Source organism: Pleurodeles waltl, chromosome 1_2 (assembly GCF_031143425.1).
Source record: "Pleurodeles waltl isolate 20211129_DDA chromosome 1_2, aPleWal1.hap1.20221129, whole genome shotgun sequence".
Classification (NCBI taxonomy): domain Eukaryota; kingdom Metazoa; phylum Chordata; class Amphibia; order Caudata; family Salamandridae; genus Pleurodeles; species Pleurodeles waltl.
The window spans coordinates 172120809-172142244 of NC_090437.1; the positions used below are offsets into that span (position 1 = coordinate 172120809).

Sequence of the window (21436 nt, forward strand, 5' to 3'; positions counted from 1 at the left end):
GGAACACACCTTGGAGGGAAAAGGAAGGGACTCCTTTTACGCATGAAAAGACTACTCTTTGGTTCAGTGATAGATCACAAGGAAGGAGCCTGGACACATCTCAGGGAGGGATATGGAGCTGATGCACATATCACTGATGCAGAAATTACTGTGCCTGACATCCAGGTGGAACACTAGTCACTCCCATAAATTGTGTTGGGGGGAAATAGCTTTGGAGAGACATTATTCACAAGGAAAGGAGAAAAAGATAAGTGTCCATTTCAAAAGAAGCACAGGTCCACCATAAAACTTCAAAGACTCAGACCCTAAATCACAATTAGTGTCTGGAAAAGCACTATAAGAAGGGGAGGTTGAGTCCCTAAAAATTAGTCATCTGCCAAGCAGCCAGATGTGCCAAGACTGGGGGCCAAGGTCTGCTAGTCTTGCTAGATTTCCTGTTGGGTGAGGGGACATCACCCTGGACACTAAGATCACCTGTCCTGGAGCCTGGAACACCATCACCTGCCTGCTTCCTAATACCAGTGTGTCCAGTGAGGAAAACGAGTGCTTCGAAGGGAGCAAGTTCCAGTGGAGAGCCCTGCACAAAGGTTCCCTGAGTGAGGTGCAAGGCTATGCACCGATTGGGCCGTTCCCTTGTCCAGTATCAGCTCTGGTTCCCTCGCATGCCAGGAGACGGCTATATTGTTCTGAGCCATATATGAAGGGATGGACGGAAAGCACCAAGCCGCATCACGATGACTCCCTATGCCAGAGACAGTCACCTGTGAAATGAATTTGGTCCAGGAGCGTGAGAATTTTGACTGCTGAAATCGGCAATCATAAATGCCAGGAGGGGCTGCCATAGGGAGGACAAGCGCCTAAGGAGATTGTGCGTTTGGATCGTGATTACCACGGCAACCCTGAAGTATCACTTTGGCTTAAAGTTCGGGTCATCTCCCAGACCAAAGGAATACTTCTGTGAGCAGCAGGTCGAGCCCACATGCTGTGATCTACACCTGATAAAGTCCCCGAAATTCACCAAGATGCTGTTGAGGACGTTGCACCATCATTGAAGCTCCATTCAGGAGCTGGAGGATCACACCAGTACACCCTTTCCTCATTCCGCCCCCATTCTACGGGGAAGAGCAACTTACCTGTTCTATCCCCTGAGCAGGAGCCGCTCTGACTACTGGAGGAGACCAACAGAGCTGCTTGACAGAGAGAAACTGTGCTGCCACATCCATTGCAAGATCCTTACTTTGTTTTACAGGATCTAGGCTTGTAAGCATCCAAGGAGAGGCCTCTCACTCCACTGCTGAACACTGCCATACCGCCGGAGTAGGGAATATTGGAACTGGATCGTTTGCATGTGTAGAGTTAAAAATAAAATAAAATACTTATTTTTCTATAAAAGTGAGCATTGGACTGGACACTGATAAATGGGTTGCACTATTTGTAGTTTGAGTTATGAGTTGTGTTTACTGACCTGTATTCACATCCCCCATGAGGGAGTTTTGACTGCTCGACCAGAGCTACCACTGAGAGTCAAGTGAAGTAGGGGTACTTAGCTGAGTTGCTCAGGACCCATAGTAGGACTAGCCCTGGGACATCAAGAGTAAAAAGCCTTAGGCACCACTGTTTGGCCAAGTAGACCCTGCATGCCCCCATCTTCCTCTGAAAGGGGTTCTGACAGGCTCCTTTCTTTCTAGGTTCTCAAATAGAAACAAGTCAGTTTCCTGAATCTTTCTTTACCCCAAGCTGTGAGGTAGGTGACTTCAGCTATACAGTGAGGGCAATCCAAAGAAGAACTGCTATGAAGGAATAAGGGCTGAATTTGGGGTGTTAGCCAACCTGCCTGGTGACTGAAGGAAGACAGTGGTGTGGATCTAAGGCAGATAAAGAGTACAGGAGCAATGTTCAGCACTTTGAGCAGGAGTAAAACAGAGTGATGAGGAAAGGATGGGATTCCCGATGACTTACCAAATACAATATATCTTATATATAATATATGCTCCCTTTATTTATAAACACATAGCATACCTAGTACTTTCGTGAAGTAATACTTCTATACACAGTTACTTCCATATGTGAATATGGTGTAGCATCCTCAACCTATGTAGCAATTCCCCTTTCCCATGTGCATATGAAGCTGTGAACAGGACTAAAGACCTTGCTTTCTTGTTCTTTTAAGGATGCCTACCATTGTCCTTTAGATACACACACAGAACTGCATCTAGATGTGCAAATGAATATTGGGTTTTAAAAATAAGGAATTAAACTTTGCATCCTGTAATTTCATACACATATACTGTTGCACTCCTTCAGGTACACCTAGGACCTTTTTGTGGAAGGGACAGAGAAATTATCACACAACCCTGCATAATTTACATACTGTAGTTACACAATTCAGTGGCTACACCATAATCTTGGGTGTACAGTATTCTATTTCTTTCATTAACTTGAACTATGTATACATGAGATAATGCTGTATTGCCTTAAGAATATCATGACAAAGAATATTGGTCCTATGTCAACTTGAATTTCTTATCCATAGAAAACAGCATCCAAGTATATCAATGTTTTACTCCTCAGCCTTCGACAGTACTCTTTAAACTTCAGAGATTTTTGACATATGATTATTTGTTCAGCAAATCACAGTTTACGTGAGGGATGCAAGGACAACTTTACTATGCAGAGCTAAATGAAGGATGGCTGTTGTTTCAAACCATGGATATGTTTCTACCTCCTGCCCATACAGTTCTAGGTGCCACTCCGCTGCAAGTGTTTAAGATGAAGACACACATATGTGACCCATAATTCTAATTCAGGCCTAGTAAAAAGATGTTATTAGTGCTAAATATTTTTTTTGTTTTTTTCCACATTAATTCAAGAATACAACATACTTACTGCTGGTTTAGATTCCCAAAGGAAACACATTTTTCGCCACCCAAACCCCTAACGGGATAAAGAAAATACCTTGCCTAAAGTGAGATTTTATAAGTCAATTTATATTTATTACATTTTTCACTTTTAAAGAATATCTTTTTGAATAATTAAAGATGCGTCATGATCATGACCTAAAACCGTACAAATGTAATTTATGTTAATCTATGCAGCCACAACCTCCCCAGTGCACTGCTCACGACCTCACATGTGACATCCCAGTGGCATCAGTTGAAGACATCACACATTACATCACGATTGCCATCATCAGTGACATCAGTGAAGGTGCTCAGTGGCCATAGGATGCAATCATTCAGGCATTGAGCACTGGAACTGGCGAGGTCCAGTGCGTAGAGGGATGGTTTTCAGAGTTCAGAGCCCACTTCAGTCATACCCAACAGGCTATGGGCATTGACGCTGGCTTTTGCTTAGGTCTTGTGCCAGACAGGAAACTGTGCTAAGCACAGCACCCACATTAGCAGTGGGCAGGGCTTAGCTGTTCATTACCACAGGACATTGGCAACAGATCCTGGCCTCTGGCCAGGCTGACTGTTGATACCCCTACTCCTAGCGCCGACGGGATATGGCCTCAGGCACTGAGCCTAGCACTCCTTCTAGCAGGTGCTGGTAGGCACTCAAAAAGTGCCCAGTGTGTTCTCCCTGCAGGGCCACACCTTCAAAAAGGCACAACTCCTTCCTCTGCCACCTGTCCACATTGTTTCTATGGTTGGGCCTTATTCACAAATGTAACCTAACACTTTTGATATAAGTTTGCTATTTTTTTTGCACTTGACAAACTACGAGTGTAGTTTTACGTGCAGTATCTTTACGGCTGCAGAGACTCTCCTATCTTTTCTTGCGCAGAGCTCTCTGCAGTCATAAAGTTACTGCACCTAAAGCTACACTCGTAGTTTGTGAATGGCAAAAAACATAGTACACGCATCAAAAGTGAAACTTTACCTTTGTGAATAAGGCCCATTCTTTAAAAATGTAACTGTTGTTTGTAGGGTCACTTTTTTAATGATGTGTCTTATTATTTGTTTTTATATGTTTGCGGAATTCCTTCTGTACATTTTAAATCATCCTTGCTGCAAAATCCACGTTCTACTGAAATTCCTCTTTAATGGAAAACAGATGTTTTGTGAAACTGCTATATGTTCTCCTTTCATAGCATTGTGAATACAACACCAATTCACAGAGTGGCCTTTTGGTCATCTCGTTGTTTATCATTGGTTGGCTGTTTTGGCAATCTCATTTATGGGTTTGTATTTGATAACTTATATTCTAGTATTTGCCCCTTTCTTGGAGATTAGGTTTTTTACCATCCTTTTGATTGAACGACTTGTATCCTTCCATGGTTCATACCAGGAAACTACTTTTTTTATTTTGTCTTTGAGCATTCCATGGAGTGCGTGTGTTTTCTTCCCTCCGTGCTATTTCCCCTTCTTTCCCATCCTGCACGTTCTCAGTGTTCCTCCACTCCGTTCTCAGCTTGTGCATAAAAGCACAGCAAGAAGATTTTTGTCAGGGTTTGACTAAAGAACAGGATTTTTTTTTACTGCTATTGTTTTCTGTCATGTATTCTGCAGATTGCAAATAAGTCCCGACAATGGCACACAGAAGCAGCATTTGTGACACTAGAGGAGGGGCAGGCTACAGCACTCACTAAGGTGGCATTTAAGGCAAAAGGTGTACTTAGCATGATTGAAAGAAGTTGCTTTTCCATTAATCTGCTTCCTGGACCGTGGTCAGTTCCACTTCTTTGAAGGTGAGTCTGACATCTTTGAGCATAGTTTCAAGGTGTCAGACAGTTTACACATTGTGAGACTTACACTTTTGAGCACAGTGCCACTTGCTGTTCCACAGCATACTGCTCTTAACTCTGATGTGGCTCCATTGAATGTAATAGGATGTGATTTGCTGTGATGTTATGATATGGTTTCCTGCGATGTAATTTTGATGATGTAACATGATAATTGGTGGCTTTGAAAGCTGAAAACCCTACCTCTTTCTGAGTTAAAGAATGTGGGCAAGTATGAAATCAGTGAGTGAGGGTAGTGGAAAACACCAGAGAGGGATAAAAATAGAGAACCTGGCATAATTAAACAAATAAGTTTCAATTTTTTTTTTTTCCTTTAACTGAGAAGGTGATGATTGTCCCACAGAGCTGCAGGTAGGGAGTTCCTCAGTTTTAGAGCAAAGAACGAGAACCGTCAAACACTGTCCTTTTTAGCGGAACCTTGGCACATCCAGGGCGGTGGTGTTTTACAGACTTTTTCTCTTGCATCCATATGTGGGAAATGAAGGACCAGGACAAAACTGCAGTCAATATATGGTTAGAAACTATAGGTTTTAATATGTTTTAGAATCTTTTATTATATTATGCATGTATTTTCCTTTTTTACTTACTTCACTGATGTTACCTCTTGTTATGCCATCAAAGGCATAGTAGCCATTTTCCTGTTATTTCACTAGCGACAAAGGGCATGTAGTATTATCTTCGTCCCTTAGTAGTTTGATAAATGTTTGTCACTTTGTTTTTATACCTGTGTGTATACTCAGTATTTTGTATTTTAATATTGCATCTTCTAATATCATATGTTCTTTTATACTAAATTACAGAAGATACACCTTTTTCAGTAGATGCTCAATTTAATATAAAAGAAGAACAAGAAGTCTATTCCTTGAAAAACCAGCCTGATCAAAGAGCAAAAAACATTAATAGCACAATAGGTAAGTAATCTCATGCTGTGGAGGAACTGAACAACTAGAACGTTTTGACATAATAAAGCATTTTAACATATAACACATAAGGCCTGATTCAGACGAAAAATCGTAAACCTCTTGCTGTAGATTTACAATTGTAATTGAAGTAATTTAATGATTTAAATTACAAAACATTTTTGTAAAAAATTGTGGATTGCTTCACATTTTCACGATTTATGCTTGCCAAAACGTATATGGTGTATGTTTACATCTGTTTAAAGGCTTGGCAAAGTGGATTGGCATTTGGTGAGTTTTTTTTTTAAAGAAAATATGTGTTTGTGGCATGTGTAGCTGTAGGTACACACGTTCTGCAAACTTCTGCCATTTAGTGTTAGGCGTGTAGGTGTACAACTTGTTTTTCTTCAAAGAAGTCTCTCGATTAACAAGTTACTGGGACTCCTTTTATGACTGGTATTGTGCCTGATCATTGGCTCCATTGTTAGATTGTTTTCTTCTTCCATCGGGTTCGGACATGTGTTGCTGAAGCTCCAAGTCAATGTCGCGTGGCGTCCGTCATTGGGGCCTTCCAGTGCTTCCACTACCATAGGCACAAAACAATTGTGCTTGCAGTTTGTCTGTCTCGGTCCCGTCTGGTCTATTTTGGGATATTTGTCGGCACTTTGGCGGGGTTTCAGCCCCCTCAGCCTCTCTCTTCGGCCACCCGCTTTGAGAATGTGCAGGCCGTGATGGAAAGGACCCCCCCACTTCAGTATTGCCCACAGTGCCATCCCACTACTTGGTCTGAAACCTCTGCTTTTCATCGGAGCATGAGGCCTCCTGCTCTGCTTGCCTTGCATTCTGGACCAAGAAGATCTTCAGGCACCAACGCAACAGATGACTTGCTGAGAGCAAGATGATGCAGCGGCAAGGTGGCGACACCCCTAACATTTTCAGTGCAGATGTCAAAGAAGAAGTAGTTGCCTCCGAATTGGCAAGTCAGGCAGCCTATTTCAGTCCAGAACCAAGCTCTCCTTTGAACTCCAGAGGGCGGTGTTAAGCTGCCTACACCATGACATCAGAAGACTCCGACTGTGAGTACTGTGTCCCATCATTCACACCAACTGGTCGAACATCGTCCTTCAGAAGGCTGGGTGTCGAGTCCACCACTGGCAACAGCCATCAAGGCTGCCACTGCATCCCATCCTTGGCCAGCACCGAGATAATGTCTCAGAGCGGACTCCGACTGATGCCAAAACCACCACATGCGACCCAGCCTTCTTCAGCGTCGGCAACACCCTCAAAGCCTTCCAGTTCCTCAGCTCTTGCGCAACCTTGACATTCAGAGCTGAAACATACCTTGACTCCGAGACTGTCTATGCAGTCGAAAAAGGCAGCAAGACCAGCTTAGAAGCTGAAGCACCTATTGGTGCAGACTCATCCACTCACAGCGCCTTTTTTAACATGCTCAGAGGACCTCAAGGCTCCCATCTTCAAGCGCCTCTAGGATGAGTTGGAAAGTAGTCAGAGGAGACTTTTTATCCACCCTCAAAAGGATAACATTTTACAAAACCACCACTGAAGTTGCAGGACATTCTTCCTCGTAAAAGGAATGTAGCTTTGATGAGCAGATTGCATTGGACCTGCCACCTCTTTCCAAGCCCCAGAAACATTGCGATAGGGGTGCCAGACGCTTACCTTCTTGACCTCTTCCTCCTCCGCCAAAACCACCTATCCCCATCCTCCACCCCCACCTCATGGGCCACTTCCACCAGCTTTATCTGAAAAGTTCTCAGATTACTCATATGGGGAGGGAAGCTTGATAGATGTTATGGACCCATAAAATGCTGTTTGACCCAGAGTCCCAGGATCATCCTTGGTGTGATTATAGTGTGGTCACTACAGGTGACAATGACCCTGACCTGTGTCCCCTACAGATGATACTACTTCATATCATGAGGTCATTTACATACCATCACTGAGGAGAATTACTTTTTAGTGGAGACGCATTCCCGCACATAGCACATAGCCCAATTCCTGCCTATGCTCAAGGGCATGTCAAAATCCACCCACAATGTGTTTAGAGACCAGGTTAAGGCTAGAGTAGTCACACCCAGGGTTGATAAGAAGTATAAGGCCTCCCCTTATATGAGATGGTAGCTTCCTATGGACTCTCTTGTTGTGCACACTGCTCGTAAATGAGGAAAAGCCCAAGGTACTGGGGATGCTCTGCACCAGATAAGGGAAGCAAGAAAATAGATGCAGCGGGCAAACAAGTGGCCACACAATCTGCCATCTATTGGCACATCTTTAACTCAGTTGGCCTCCTCTCAATGTATGACTGAGCTAGGTGATGAGATGGGGAACTTATCAAACATCTCCTTTGACTATTATAGGCAAAGGGCTCAAGAGCTGGTGGCTGAGGGCCAGACCACCCTAACACCACCATCAGGTGTGCCCTGGATATGGTAGACACAGCCGCCAGGTTTATTAACTCTAGCATCCTAATCCACCACCACGTCTGGCTCTGCGTCTCTGGTTTTAAGTCAGCAATTCAACAGCATCTGATCAACATGCCCTTTGATGGAGAACACTTACTTGGACTTCAAGTTAATCAGATGCTTGAGAAAATAAAACAGACACAAACACTGCTGAGGCGATGGAGACCCTCTAGACCATATCACCATGGAAGTTCTTTCTCCACACACAGTTTCGGGGCAGTAGCAAGGCCACCTCAGTGGAAGCCTCCATCTCCTACCAGGAGGCAACATCAGAAGCAGCAAGCCTCCCTTGCTTATTCCAGGGGTACCTGCAGAGGAAATAACTCAAAGGACAGGAGTAGAGCTGGTGCAGCAAAGGGAGTCTCTCCTGCCAAGCAGTGACTCCCTCTCTTTTCCCCCCAATCACACACTTGTCAGGGGTCGCATAGAGGGTTTCCTTACCCAATGGCAATACATCACCTCTGGCCAATGTGTATCATACAACATTTCTATTGTCTGGAACACCAAACATTCCTCCATGTAAATATGTGCACCTGCTCCAGGAAGAGCTGAAACCACTGCTGCTCAAAGGGGCTTTAGAGCCTGTCCCGCTACACCACCACGGCAAAGGAGTACACTTCCTGTATGTTCTCATCGCCAAGAAAAACGATTCCCTCAGGCTCATCATTGATCTGAGCCCCTCAACCAACAGACACATTCTGTCAGAGCAGTTCCACATGGTCACACTCCAGGATGTCATCCTATTGCCAAAGCAAGGAGACTCATGACCACCCTCAACCTGAAGGATGCCTTTTTCCGCATCCCAATCCATCCTGTCCACTATCACTACCTCAGATTTGTGGTAAGTAGACAGCACTTTCAGTTCAATGGTCTGTCCTTCAGGGTAACTACAGCGCCCAAGGTCTTTACTAAATGCCTTGCAGTGGTAGCCACTCATCTCAACAGGAAGGGCCGCCTCGACATATTTCCATACCTTAACAACTGGCTGATAGAAAGAGTGAGAGCAGGTAACAGTGTCTCGCCCACACTAATTTCACCTTAGAACTCTGTCACAACCTTAGCTTCATCATGAATGTGGGAAAGTCCCACCTCCAACCACTTCAGATACAGCCAATCTTCAATTAGGTCACTGGGAAAGCTTATCTCAGCCCTCCGAGGGTTCAAACCTTTTGCACCACAGCCTCTTTTTTGACCAAATTGTTAGTTAATGGTTACAAAAGTGATGCCTCTCCATGGCATGAAGGCCTCTTGATTCGCTGATGTTTACCATGCTCGATTACTGATGCTTCTGCGCCAGGAGTGCCTAAGTGCTCAGTGGTCATGATAGGGGGCTTGGGGAGGATCTAATGTTGATTTGGTCCAACACCCCTCACTGTCTGCAGTTGTAAACAGCAACAACCTGTTTCAGGGCAGGCCCGTTCTAGACCTACTCCATTAGTGCCTGTCATGTATTCCCTTTGGAAACAGGGTGGCACATGCTCACCTCAACTATCCAAGTTAGCATAGAGCATTTGGCGCTGCTGGTCGACCACAGGGTTCACCTGCTAGCGGAGTGCCTTCCGGGAATGAACGAGTTTGGGGACCTACTCAGCAGGATGCAGCAAGAAGTCCATGAGTGGGAACTCCACACCCTAGTCCTATTCCTGTACTTTCAGCATTGGGGGCTTCCCAATGTAGATCTCTTTGCAGCCTCAAAAACGCAAAATGCCTAAGCTTCGCCTCCAGGTTACTATTCCTGCAGTTCATAGCCAATGCAGTATGGACAAAGTAGTCAGGAATATTTGCCTATGCTTTTCCTCTTCTCCCACTTCTCCTGTACATGGTCCGGAGGCTAAGACAGACGTCTCTCAGCCTCATACTGGTAGCTCCCACGTGGGCCAGGCAGCTGTAGTTCACAACCCTTCTTGAGCTGTCAGTAGTCCCACACAAGAAGCTTCCCAACAGGTTGGACCTTCTCACTCAGGATCAAGGTAGTGTCAGGCATTCCAACCCCAGGCAGCTTAATCTATCAGTTTTACTACTGAGATTTTAGAGTTTGGGTATCTCAATGTTTGATGGCATGTATGGCTGTAGATACACATGCTCTGCATACTTCTGCCATCTAGTGTTGGGTCCAGAAAGTTGCAAGTGGTTTTTGTTTGAAAAATCTTTCGAGTCACAAGGTAGAGTGACTCCTCTTGCTGGCAAGGCACATGGTCTTAGACCCCCATCTTCAGATTGTTTTCTTCTGCTGTCTGGGTCCGGTCGTGTTCTCTTAGAATCCCGGTTTGAGACGGTATTACGTTTCTTCCATTTAGGAAAACCTTTACAACAAGTCGGTATTGTTATCGATCACGTGTATCTTTATCCCTTTGTTTTTCGGGATTGAAGAAATCTTTGTTGTATCAAACTCTTCCGTTCGAGGGCCGTCCTTTAGGGCAGCCATTTTCTCCATCCTACATGTCTGAGAATGAAAGCCTGATGGAAGGGATGCCTTTCAGTTTCTGTCCGAAGTGTCACTCCAAATCCCCTCGGACTGATCAACATCAGGTCTGTAGCCTCTGCTTGTTGCCGGAACATGGGGAGAAGACTATGAAACCTGCCAATCATTCTGGTCAAAAAAGACTCTTTGAGACATAAGAGCCCGTCGCCTAGAAATGCAGAGGCAAGAAGTTGAGGAAATGAGTGACATCTTCGGTATCCAAGACACCGTGTCCGACATAGAACAGGAGCAGGACACCCAGGAGACTTCCGCTGCAGAAGAGGAGGCGGTTTCCATTCAGGACTCAGACTCGGAGACCGTAAAGGCTCTCGAAATGCAGGAAATTTCTCCAGGTCAACAGAGTGAGTAAACAACCCCCTGCTCTGCCCAAAAAAATCACCAGTTTGGAAGCAAAGGTAATTGAGCCGCCGCTACCTTCTGGCCATGGCAGGCTACAAAAGACTTTTTCAGATGCCCCAACTTCAGGCTCACCATTGAAATCTAAACCAAAGATAACAGCTTCCATCCCAAACTGAACGCCAACAGCTCCGGCGCCAAAACCTTCTACATCCCCACTTGGTGCCCACTGTTTCAGCATCAAAAAGATTGCCTTCCTCGGCTAAGACAACTTTGTCACCAAAAATTAAAAGCGCTTCAGCACCGAAAAAACTGGAACGCAAACTTCCGGAGACAAAAACACCAACAGAGCCAATTCTTCAAAAAATGAAGCAACATCTCCAAGTTAAGCAGTCGCAGCTTCATATCCATCCAAAACAGGAAGAGTTCTGGTTAAAACTGCTGTATCCACTCCCTCCAAGTGACAGCTCACTTTTGAGAAGTCTTAGAAACACGTATGCCTCCAATTAAAAAAAAGGATAATGGACAAGGACTTCAAAGAGGTTCAACCACCTCTGCCTACATCTCCCCCACCAACCACGCCGTCACCTCCACAAACTCCTTCTCCACAGCATTCTTAGGGTAACCCTTTAGATATTTCTCCAGAAGGCTCACCTGATTGCTTCCAGGATACTCAAGACACGGGATGATACAGCACTCTTTCAGGCTGACATAGACCCTTGGTCTCAGTATGATGTAGACACATACACTGATCCAAATATAGAGGCTTACCCAGGTAGACCTTCACTACCTGATGACACCACTTCTTTTCAAGAACAAGTGGGGAGGGCAGCTAATACTACCAGGTACCCCTTCCATAGGGATCCTGTAGAGGATGATTATTTATTTGAGACACTAACTGCCTCACATTATCCCACACAATACTTCCCCATGCTCAAGGGCATGGTAAGACATGCTGACGATATATTTCAGGACCTGGCTAGAGCCCGTATTATTATCCCAAGAGTGGAGAAAAAATACAAGGCTTCTCCCTCAAATCCTATCTTTATCAAAGGTCAAATTCCAGAAGACTCTCTAGTTGTGTCAAATGCTAGGAAGAGAGTTAATTCCCAAGCTGCTCAAGATGCTCCACCCCCTGATGGAAGTAAACTCATTGACACCTTAGACAAGCGGGTGGCTTCTCACGCGGAAAATCACTGGAGTATTGCCAATGTGCAGGAACTCCTGCCAAGATATGATAGTCACCACTGGGACGAAATGGAGCAGTTACTCCAATACATCCCAGAGGAGCACAGGAAAAGAGGGCAAGAAATTGTTAGCGAGGGACGATTAATTTTCAACAGTTCCATAGGCTGTGCTCTGGACTCTGCTGGTACAGCAGTCATACATATCAATATTACTGTCCTTTTATGTCTGCATGCGTGGCTACATATTTACGATTCAAACGTGGTATAACAGACAAAATTAAATGTACCATTTGATAAAAAGCCTCTTTTCGGTCCGCAAGTAGATGAGGTGTTAGAAAAGATGAAAAAGGTCAATGAGGTGGCAAACTCCATGGGAGCCCTTCAACTTCCTGCTTTTCGTAGGCCTCAATACAAGTCAGCCTCTAAATCTTCTTCAGGTGAAACATCTTCATCCTACAATAAAGGTCAGCTGCACACATCCTCTCACAGAGGTTTTTACAGGGGGTTATATAGGGAAAACAACTACAGTGGTAGAGGTAAAACGCCGTCCCCTCGATCCTCTTTTACTCTCTAAACAGTGACTTACTTCAGCTTCCCTCTGATTATCAAACACCTGTAGGATAGTGCATTCAGTTATTTCTCTAAAAGTAGCAACAAATTACAACAGATCAATGGGTATTGGATGTTATCCAACTTGGTTACTGGCTGGAGCTCTGTTCCACACCTCCAAACAACCCACCTCATTGTCACAAACTTTCACAGGATCACATCACTCTCTTCAAACAAGAAATACAGTCTTTACTAGCAAAAGTGGCAATAGGACCAGTTCCTATTCAATATCAAGGAACCTGATGTATTCCCTTTACTTTCTCTTCCCCAAGAAAGATGGTTCACTAAGACCCATCCTAGCTCTTAGACCTTTAAACCATTACATTATATCAGAACATTTTCAAATGGTAACACTCCAAGATGTGCTTCCCTTTCTACAACAGGGCGACTTTCTATCAGCACTTAATCTAAAAGATGCCTATTTCCATACTGCTATACACCCAGCATACCGCAGGTATCTCAGATTTGTTATAGAAGGACAATACTACCAGTTCAAGGTGCTCCCATTCGGAGTCACCACAGCTCCAAAAGCGGTGGTAGCAGCTCACCTGCGCAGACAGAAAATTCATGTGTACCCATACCTAGACGACTGGCTCATCAAAGCCAGCTCCCTCAAACAATGTTTCAGCCACATTCAAGCCACAATAGACTTGCTTCACCAATTAGGGTTTGCAATAAATTTTCAGAAGTCTCATTTCACCCCACTTCAGGTACAGCCTTATCTTGGGACCATAACAACACACAGCTAGGCATAGCTTACCCAAATACAGCAAGAGTACAAAACTTCACAGCTTCTTCAATTTCCCTCCTATCAACAAGTTACAGTGAAATCAATCATGAGACTTCTGGGACTGATGGGTTCTTGCACTGAAATAGTGCCACCTTCACATTTTCACATGCACCCATTGCAGGATTGTCTATCCACTACAACCACTAGAGCATGTTATGCAGCAGAGTGGAACGCTTTGTTCACCATTGCATTTCTAAAAACTGGGATCCTTTCCAAGTGTCAGTACAAAATATAATTTTGTATCTTCTCTATTTGCAAAAAGTAAACCTGGCACATACCTCTACAAGATTACATTTAGCAGCCATAGCTGCTTATCTTGAAAACGGACAACATTATTTTTAAAATCCCTGTTATAAAGGCTTTTATTGAATGACTGAAAAGAGTGATACCCAAACGATTACCTCCATTTCCTTCTTGGAATCTTAATACAGTACTCACTAGACTTTTGGAACCACCTTGTGAATCACTACATTCATGCCCTCTGCAGTGTCTTTCATGGAAAGTAGCCGTCTTAGTTTCAATCACTTCTCTGAGACGTCTAAGTGAGCTTCAACATTACAAGAACCATTTTTCCAAATACATGAAGATAAAGTGGTTCTTCGCACTAACCCAAAATTGAAGGTAGTATCTCAATTCCATCGCAATCAAACTAGTGAGAAGAGCCTACACACGTAGACGTGAAAAGAGCGCTTAGGTTCTATATTGATCAAACTTAAACATTCAGAAAGACAAAACAAGTTTTTGTTGCTTTTTCTCAATCATATAAAGGTAACCCTAAATCCATCATAGCACAATAGATTGTTAAATGCATCCAAACTTGTTACGCAAAAGCTAAGAGGCTACTACCTATTACACCTAGAGCACCTTTAACACGTCAGAAAGGTGCATCTATGGCATTTCTAGGGAACATACCTATAACTAAACACCACTTGTGGATGATTTGTTTAGCACGCCAACAAGCCAACGTACTCTGCATACTCTTTCTCAAATCTCTGTAATATCCACAGGTGAGCTTCCAGTTCTTGGGAGGCACTGCTATACAGTCTATTCAGAGCATTTGTATCTACAGCAACACATGCTATCAAAACAGAAAATGTTACTTAACCAGAAAGCATCTGTTTGTGGCATGTAGTGCTGTAGATTAATGTTCGCCTGTGGCTGTTACAGTTTTTTTTTCTTTTAATATATACATTCCCATGCATGGTTATTTCACTTGCTTTAACACTGTACTCCATATACACCGCCTGAAAAAAATCTGAGGATGGAGTTGAGGACCATGCACATTGCCAGCAAGAGGAGGAGTCACTCTACCTCGTGACGTGAAAGACTTTTCGAACAAAAACAACTTGCAACCTTCCAGACCCAACACTAGATGGCAGAAGTGTGCAGAGCATGTGAATCTGCAGCACTGTATGCCACACAGAGATGCTTATTGGGTAAGTAACATTTTCCTTACCAACTGATGCATGTCCATACTTAAAGAGGCTTGGTATCCCACCACCTGAGCCTGCTATGCAGCAGAGTGCAAGAGGTTTGTGCACTACTGCTTACCCAAGCACAACAATTTCCTTAAGCTTGCAGTACAAGACATTGTCTGCTACCTTTCACATTTACAACTCTCAGCCCTAGCTTACACCTCTATTTGCTTACATTTGGTTGCGGTAGCAGCATACTTGCAAAACAGTGAATAGTCTTTCCTGTTCAGGATCCCTGTCATTAACGCCTTTGTGAGGGCACTGAAAATGGTTATCCCTCCTGTGTTGCCTCCAGCCCCTTCCGGGAATCTTAATGTAGTCCTAACTAGGCTCATGGCACCCCATGACTTATGCCTTCTCCAGTTCCTATCGTGGAAGATAGCGTTTCTAGTTGCTACTACTTCACTCAGGTGGGTAAGTGAGATTCAAGTCACCACCCTCGAAGAACCCTTTTTCCAAGGTTCACATAAACTGGATAGTCCTCAGAATTAACCCAAAGTTTTTGCTTTGGTGCTCTCAACCTTCCACCATAACCAAACCAATGAACTTCTGGTGGTCTTCCTGCACCCACTCCGTAGCGGAAAGAGCGCTGCACATGCTAGACGTAAGAGGGCCCTCGTGTACTAAATTGATAGGATGAAAGCATTCCATAGCACTCAGCAGCTGTTTATCGCCACACTAAACAACACAAAGAAAGTGCTATTTCTAAAGCAGGGATGGTGTGCTGGCTAGTCAGGCCAGTTCAAACCTGGTATGCCTGAATGGCTCAACTATTAGTCCCACCGAGGCTTCATTCTGCGTGAAAGAAAACTAAATCTATGGCTTTTCTGTGATACATTCCACTAGCTGACATCTGTAAGGCAGCTACCTGGTCCACACCACGCACCTTCACTAAACACTACTGTGTGGATGTCCTAGCTCGTCAACAGGCCCAGGTGGACAAGGCTGTAATGCGTACACTTTTTCAGTATTCTGCAACTTGATCTGGCTAGCCACTGCTTTAGGGGATAACTGCTTTACAGTCTGTGCTGAACATTTGTATCTATAGCTACACATGTCACAAACGGAAAATGTTACTTTGTGGCATATAGTGCTGTAGATGCACATGTACACCCCCTCCCATTCCAGAAGCTTTTAGGCTGTTGCAGATATGGTCAATCCAACAAAAAAACTCACATATCCTCTGCTCAAATGAACTCCTAATAATACTAATACTGTGCTCATATTTTCCTATACTAATCCACCACTAATTCCTCTTGGGTTCCGGAGTAGCGTTCTACTTGCCAAAAATCGCTTTGACGCCTCGTCAGGGGTAGTAAGCACTATATAAATACAATTACAATATAATACAATTACAGTACAATATGTGTAGATATCTGCTTATATGTTTAGATGTCTATATATATTCTCTGTTTTTTTTTGTCTTCATACACACTTTTGCATGGTCATATCAGTTTCTGTTCTTGTTCCATCCTCACCCGCTGTGCAGAAAAACAATCTAACAATTGAACCGATGATCATGTGCACTTGCAATCATAGGAGGAGGCACAATACCTCGTGACTTGAAAGACATTTTTGAAGAAAAACAAGTTGTACATGTCGGACCCCAACACTAGATGGCAAGAGTACGCAGAGGATGTGAATCTAAAGCACTACATGCCACTTTCAAAAAACCCATAATGCAGCTTTTTGAAAGGCATACTGGATCAAAAAGTTTGCTTTCAAATTTTACATTAATCTCAAAGTCTTTAGTAATTTTATCAGATAAAAAAGCAGCACTGAATAACACTAACTAGCATACTACTTTTCTGAAATAAAATAGTAATTTTGTTTTGTTGCAAAACACGTCAAATTATTCAATTAGCTTGCTCCTTTTCATAACCATTTGCATGTTTTAGCAACTGGACGAATTGCTTGGAGTTTACCTTTTTGTAGCAACCATAACAGTGGTCTCAAACTTAGCAGTGAAAGCACTACAAACGGCGCTAAAGTGGCTATAGCACTATACAGGAACCACATTATTAATCTGCAAGGTCCTTTGGAAATTACGGACGTCCCAACACTTGCGGGAGGAGGGGTTGAGAAGAGTTGAATAAAGTGTCAAATGAACAGCCAAAAATAATTTTCACGTATGTTCACTGGTACAATAGATGTTGCAAACTACTATTAATTCAGGTATTTGTTCTACCGTTATACTTTAGATACACACTGTTCCATTGCCGCATTGCCTCTGCTGCTTTCAGAAAACACATTAAATCACAGGGTCTCTTATGTGTATGGCGAACCTTCTGGCGTGGCCTTGTCTGGACCTTCGTAATGTTCAAGTATATCTGTTCAAGCAGCCGTTGGTTGCTTATGAAACCGGTCTCATATTGTGTGATGGCAGCTTTGGGAATACCTAGATATACTTTGGTTTATTTGCTTGTACTAACCATGAAACAATGGGAGAGTGGGAGGGAATTGCAACTGGATGGCAAACAAATGCAGTATGATGCGGGTAGGAGGCAGAAGCTAAAAATAAAGTAAAGAAAATAGTAGCTGAATCTTGACTACTGTGGAGTGCACATTTACCTGTATTTGTCAAAATGTAGGAAAGTACCCTCTTTCTTGGCATGGTTACCCCAATTGTCTGCCTGTTGTCATTGTGTTTGACTGTGTTCACTGGGATCCTGCTAACAAGGACCCCAGTGATTATGCTCTCTCCCTTTTAACTTGGTAACTTGTACCATTTTCTCCCCACATTTGGCATACTCATGCCCCCATGTAAGTCCCTAGAATATGGTACACAGGTACCCAGGGCATTGGGGTACCAGTGGATCCCCATGGGCTGCAGCATGTATTATGCCACCACTGGGGATCGCAAGCAAAGAGTTCTGCAGGCCTGCCATTGCAGCCTGCATGAAAGCATGCACCCTTTTTCACCATAAGTCACTGCCCACAACCACAACCAGAACACACCCTGCAAAAATACCCTCACGCACCACACCAACGCCACCCACCACAACCACCTTAACTGCCTGCTCCTCAACATCTGCTCCCTTCACAAACATGCCATAGAACTCTGGGACCTCATCTCATCACACTCACCTAACATCGCCTTCCTCACGGAAACCTGGACCAACCCCTCCTCAGAACCCGACATAGCCATAGCCACCCCCAAGGGATACAAACTGCAACACAAAGACCGCCTCAACAGGCCAGGCGGTGGCATCGCCATCCTACACAGAGACACCATCAAAGTCACCACCAGCTCCCAAGACACTATCGACAACACTGAACACATGACCTTCCTCATCCACATTAACAACAACTCCACCATCAGAGGTACACTAATCTACAGACCACCCGGACCACACCCCGCCTTCTTCACACAACCTCTCCAAATGGATCACTACCTGCGCAGACACACTAGCCCCCCTCAGAAAACACATTGCCACCGCTACATCAAGAACGCCCCATGGTTCACCCCTGAACTCCAAGACTCCAAGCGCAAATGCCGCCAAGCTGAGAAAATATGGAGACTAGAACCTTCCACAACCAACTTCTCCACCCTCAAAACCACCATTCGCCCCCATCACCAACTCATACGCACCGCCAAAAGAGATCACTACAAGACACGCCTTGACAACAACTCTCAAAACAGCAAAGAACTCTTCACCATCATCAATGAACTTGCCAAACCCAAAGCCAGCAACATAGATCCCACACTCACACAGCCCCTATGTGACGCCCTTTCCAACCACTTCCTCCACAAAATCCTGGACATCCACAACAGCTTCATACCACACATACCCACCACACATACCCCTCACTCACCCAACCCAACCCCCACTCAGGACCCCCCCACCACACTCTCCACATGGACCCCCACCACACACGAAGAAACCGAAAAAACCATGAACTCCATCCACTCCGGTTCCCCCTCCGACCCCTGTCCACACTGCATCTACAACAAAGCTAGCCCTACCATTGCCCCCATACTCTACAACATAATCAACTCCTCTTTCGACTCCGCCACCTACCCAGACCCCTGAAAGCACGTGGAAATCACCGCTCTCCTAAAAAAAAAAACAAGCCGACCCAGAGATCCTCTCCAACTACCGCCCCATCTCCCTCCACCCTTTCCCTGCCAAGGTTGCAGAGAAATTAGTCAGCACCCGCCTATCCCACTTCCTCGAAGCAAACAACCCCCTTGACCCCTCACAATCTGGGTTCTGCAAGAACCACAGCACAGAAACCGCCCTCCTCGCATGTACTGACGACATCAGGACCAAAGTCGACAAAGGCGAGACAGTCACACTCATCCTCCTAGAACTCTCCGCAGCCTTTGACACCGTCTGCCACCACACACTCTGCACACGCCTCCACAACTAAGCGTTCGCCACAAAGCCTTAGAATGGCTCACCTCCTTCCTCACCGACCAGACCCAGAGAGTCCGCCTTCCGCCCTTCCACTCCAACACTACCAAGATCACCTGCGGAGTCCCCCAAGGGTCCTCCCTCAGCCCCACACTCTTCAATACCTACATGATCCCCCTAGCCAACATCCTCCTTTGCCTCCCCCGCCATGAATGAATCTCTCCACACCTCAAATCCCTTCACTGACTCCCCATAGACAAGAGAATCACATTCAAGATCCTCATCCACGCACACAAATCCCTCCACAACACCGGCCCAACCTACCTCAATGATAGTTAACTTCCACACTCCCACATGCAACCTCCGATCAGCCGACCTCGCCCTAGCCACAGTCCCCCGCATCCAACGCACCACCACAGGAGGCAGGTCTTTCTCCTACCTCGCCCCCAAAACCTGGAACTCCCTCCCCACTGACCTTCGCAAAACCAATGACCTACTGGTCTTCAGAAAGAACCTCAAGACATGGTTGTTCGATCAGTGACCCTCCCTGCCCTCCCCCAGTTTCTCCCCCCCCCAGTTTCCCCTCCCCCAGCGCCTTAAGACCCTCACAGGTGAGTAGCGCCCTCTACAAATTTCTTTGATTGATTGATTGACTGCACCAGTTCACTATAAGTCACCCTTATGGCAGGCCCTCCTAGCCCAGAGGGCAGGGTGCAAGTACCTGTGTGTGTGAGGGCACCCCTGCACTAGCAGAGGTGCCCCCATGAACTCCAGTGCAATTTTCATGGACTTCGTGAGTGCGGGGACACCATTTTATGCGTGTACTGGACATTGGTCACTACCTATGTCCAGCTACATAATGGTAAATCCGAACCTAGGCATGTTTGGTATCAAACATGGAATCATACCCCAATACTGTTGCCAGTATTGGAATTATGATTCCATGCACTCAGGGGGTCCTTAGAGGACCCCCAACATTGCTCCTACCAGCCTTCTATGGTTTTCCAGGCAGCCAAGCTGCTGTCACCCTTCAGACAGACAGGTTTCTGCCCTCCTGCTTCTTGAACAGCTCAAGTCCTGGAAGGCAAAACAAAGGATTTCCTTTGGGAGAGGGAGGTAACACCCTCTCCCTTTGGAAATAAGTTTTACATGACTTGGGAGAGGTAGCCTTCGCAAGCCACTGGTATGGTTTGAAGGGCACATTTAGTGCCCTCCGTGCATAAACCAATCTATACCTGTCCAGGGACCTCCAGTCCCTGCTCTGGTGTGAAACTGGACAATGGAAAGGGGATTGACCACTCCCCTGTCCATCACCACCCCAGGGTAGGTGCTCAGAGCTCCTCCAGAGGGTCCCTGGGTTCTGCCGTTTTGAATCCAAGGTTGACAGGGACCTCTGGGAGCATCTGAGTGCATCCATGATGAAGAGTCTGTTTACAACATTGTTTCCACTGCTCCTTCCAGCTTCTGCAATTTCTCCGGCTGTGCATCCTCTGTGGGTGGCAAGTCTTCAGTCTGCACAAGAAGGAAGAAGGAATCTCCCTTACAGTGAAGGAGTCACTCCCCTGCATCCGCAGGCACCAGCTGCAATGACGACCGGTTGCATGGATCTTCTCTCATCTTGACCTGCGTGGATCCTGCATCACGGGTAGTGGTCCGGAGTAGTCCTTTTGGTCCTCTCTGCCAGCTATTCAACTTTGGCGGAGGTAAGCCCTTGCCTCCCCACGCAGGACAGTACCCTCATGCACTGCAACTCTTGCAGCTGCCAAGGCTTGTTTGCACTTCCTCCAAGGGATCTTCAGGCTTCATGTAACCCCAGCCCTCAGCACTCCTTTCTGCGACTTACAGCCCTTGGGGTGCTTCTCCTGTGGCTTGGGACCCTTCTCCAGTAGTGCTGTGTGGGCTCCTCTGTGACTCCTGGTTCTTTGTCCAGTGGGCCTCCTGTGGGGTCTGCCTCTTCTTCTCTGGACTCTACCTTGCTGAGGGTCCCCCTTGGACTCACCCGTGGGTTGAATCCTCCTGGGCCTTGCTGGTTCCCGGCAGGTATACTTTTGCTTCACTGCGACTTCTGCCTTT

At 45.3% G+C, this 21436-nt stretch overlaps 1 protein-coding gene across 5 annotated transcripts in view; it reads left to right on the forward strand.

Moving 5' to 3' along the window:
• Window positions 1-21436, forward strand: part of LOC138299162 (zinc finger protein 614-like) — a 143072-nt gene that overhangs the window by 99221 nt on the left and 22415 nt on the right. For 4 of the 5 annotated variants that reach the window (XM_069237245.1, XM_069237234.1, XM_069237271.1 and 1 more), the window contains one exon: window positions 5545-5655. The exons of the other annotated variant lie outside the window; for it this stretch is intronic. In XM_069237245.1, coding sequence (XP_069093346.1) covers window positions 5545-5655 — 111 coding nt within the window. The remainder of the gene's footprint in view (window positions 1-5544; window positions 5656-21436) is intronic. 5 annotated transcript variants of the gene reach the window in all.